This window comes from Mus caroli, chromosome 1 (assembly GCF_900094665.2).
Source record: "Mus caroli chromosome 1, CAROLI_EIJ_v1.1, whole genome shotgun sequence".
NCBI lineage: Eukaryota > Metazoa > Chordata > Mammalia > Rodentia > Muridae > Mus > Mus caroli.
The window spans coordinates 178,267,249-178,270,420 of record NC_034570.1 but is presented as its reverse complement, the minus strand read 5'-3'; the positions used below and the strand labels follow the sequence as shown (position 1 = coordinate 178,270,420).

The 3,172-nt window shown below is 39.2% G+C and overlaps 1 protein-coding gene across 1 annotated transcript in view; it reads right to left on the bottom strand.

Annotated features, from left to right (window-relative positions):
• The window catches only part of Ush2a (usherin), a 673,376-nt gene that overhangs the window by 509,526 nt on the left and 160,678 nt on the right, over positions 1-3,172 (bottom strand). The window contains exon 14 of the mRNA XM_021165303.2: positions 2,254-2,417. Within this exon, the coding sequence (XP_021020962.1) occupies positions 2,254-2,417 (164 nt within the window). The remainder of the gene's footprint in view (positions 1-2,253; positions 2,418-3,172) is intronic.

The window sequence follows — 3,172 nt, the reverse complement described above, 5'->3', positions numbered from 1 at the left end:
CCCTCCCTCTCTCTCTCTCTCTCTCTTTCTTTCTTTCTTTCTTTCTTTCTTTCTTTCTTTCTTTCTTTCTTTCTTTCTTTTGTGTGAAAAAGTAGAAACATGACAACACCATGACCCTGAGCTCTGCATTCTGTTGACAGAGAAGAAGCAGATAATGGGATCAAGAAAAAGCAAAGGGGAATCTCTCTCTCTCTCTCTCTCTCTCTCTCTCTCTCTCTCTCTCTCTCTCTCTATGTGGTTATGTTAAAATAAACTATAAATAATAATATATACATATATACATGCATGCACATTTATTTTGTATGTAATATTCAGTGAGAAGTGTCAGAGATCCTGACACTACTGCAAGCAATGTGGTGAGCCCTCATGCTTGGACTCTCCTTGAGACACCGTGTACTTTACAGTATATTGGTCTCATATCCCTTCTGATTGCAGCATGTCTAAATCTCTGTTTTCATACAGTTATTAAAAAAATGTTTACTTGATTTTATTTTCAGGTTAATATCCCTAAATACAAGTGATCTGTGAGTGGCTCAATATGAATATATGCATTTGCATGTATATAGTTTTGTTTAAGTTCACAAATAAAAGTTTAGAACAAGCTATGAATCACTAGGGAGCGACATAAAAACAACCATTTAATCACCAATTTTCTTCTGTCTCTCTGATTTACAGAGGTGACTAGCTCTTGAAAGGATAAATTAAGCAACAGGAAAAAAAGAGACTTGGACCGGAGAGAAACAGAAAGCCAGAGAGGACATTACCACTTTCATTACATGCAATTTGCTGCAACCGGAAGTTAGATTCCAGGACCCCATGGGCACTGCCTGTCCAGAGAGGGCCTTACTACTTCCAGTATATACAATCTGCTACAACTGGAATTTAGATCCCAGGACTCAATCCTTGTCTCACTCCCAACTAGTCACAGATGTCACCAGTATGTTTCCAGGAAATAGGAAATATCGTCATGGTGAAAATACCATAGTGATAGCCAATGTGAGGGACACAGTGAGCCACTTAGAATATCCAGGAAAACCTTCAGACTGCTTGTTATGCTTAGGCAAAGAACAGCTCCCAGTTTTAATAACAGCTACTACACTAATGTCTGTCTGTCACCTCACATTCTTGTGACATTGGCTGTTCTCACTGGCTGTTATTAGCACAGAAAAGCAAGTTGTGGTGCCCAGTGTTCCCAAGTCTCTTCCCCCTTCCTGTTTTCCTTTTGTTCTCCTTTTCTCCCCTTTCCCAGATCCCTTAAATGTAGAAAGTGGAGTTCCAAGTAAGTCATTGTTCCAAACAAACAGACTGGCAGTGACATCATCATGCAGGGAATTTCCTAGCATTTTGACTCTTGACAAACCAACAATCACACAAGGACAATATGCACTGCGCAGCACAGCATGCTGTGGACAGCTGCTATCATATGTTTCCAGGAGCCATTGTTTAGGAACTCTGGGAAAGTATGGTTATATGGTCTTAGAGTAAACACAGAAGTTTATTTATGACTATGAATATATAACATATTTATAACGTTGTGACTATATAATATAGCTATAAAGTGAAGGACTGCAGGTGACCTTCAGATGTCAATTTGGGACACTGCAGAGTGCTACAAAGTCAAAAGACACTAAAATGTCATATTTGAAGAAAATAATTAAAATTATAAATGTGGGATGCAGACTCATGACTAATATTAGGAAGAAAGTAGCAAGAACAGAATATCAATTAAAGAATTCAGTATGCTGTGAAAATAATAACTATTAAATTATAATATTAATAAAACATTAGAAAATGTTCATAAAACTGATCATAGAAGGACATGAAATGCATAATAAATAACAAATCTATTTGTTATAGTAAATTACATGGAAATATGTTGGTGAACTAGGGTGAATGATCATTTTTGTTTAAATAGAAACATCATGATTTTAACAGTAAATGTTGATGTTTTGGGGAAAAAAACAGTCTCCCTGTCTGGAAAAAATTGGAATTGCTTTCTTCCTTTGTTAGTGACTTTATCCCAACAAACTGCTGCCAGTGTTTTGCTTTCAGACTGGTCACCCAAGAAATTCTAATTCTTTAGTCAAGGAGAAGCTCACAGATTCCCTTTAATGCCTTTAACAGACTTGCCTTAGTCTAATTCTTCATACTCTGCCCATGTCTTTTAAATGACTTCTAATGGCAGAAAGCATTGAGGTCCTCCTCCCAGGTCCCGGTGACTCACATGCTGGCAATGGGCCAGAATGGACTTACTTTTGCTGCAGCCTAATAGATTGTTGACGTCCAAGTGGCTTGCACCAGGAACACAAATGTCACATTTTGAGCCAGTGACAAACTCTTTGCAGAAACATTGGCCTGTGACTGCATCGCAAGTTCCATTCGAGGCTCCTGCTACATGACAGCGACAAGGCCGGCATCTGAGGACACATATGGAGAGTCAGAAGAGTGCTTTAGTGAATAATTCATATGACATGTCATACCTATCAATAACATTGTGGTTGAACACAGCTTGCTTTTGCCAACGCACTGAAAAGGATGCTTGAACCACATAAGCACAAAGTAAAGTGATACAGAAAAGATCATTATCAAAATGTTGCTCACACTTAGATCCATGCAAAGATTTTGTTGTTGATGCTCATAGATTAATGGCCTAAGATGAGGCCTAGGGAGAGGGCTCAGTTGGTAAAGTATGTGACGAGGAGTAAGCATGGGAACCTGAGCTTGGATCCCCAGTGACCATGTAAAAATCAGACTAGGTGGCAAGTGCCAGTTAGGTTATTAGCATTCAACTATGGGGACAGAAAGGTCCTTGGGCCTGTCACACAGGCAGTCTAGAAGAATTGGTGAACTCAAGTTTCAATGTGAGACCTGATCTCAGAATGTAAGTTGGAGAGTTACTAGGAGAGTTGCACATGTGCCTCTATACGTAGACAGACAGACAGACAGGCATGCATGCATGTACACACAAACACATACACACACACACATACACACACACACAGACACACACACAAACACACACACACAAACACACACACAAACACACACACACAAACACACACACAAACACACACACAAACACACACACAAACACACACACAAACACACACACACAAACACACACACAAACACACAAACACACACACACACAAACACACACACAAACATACAC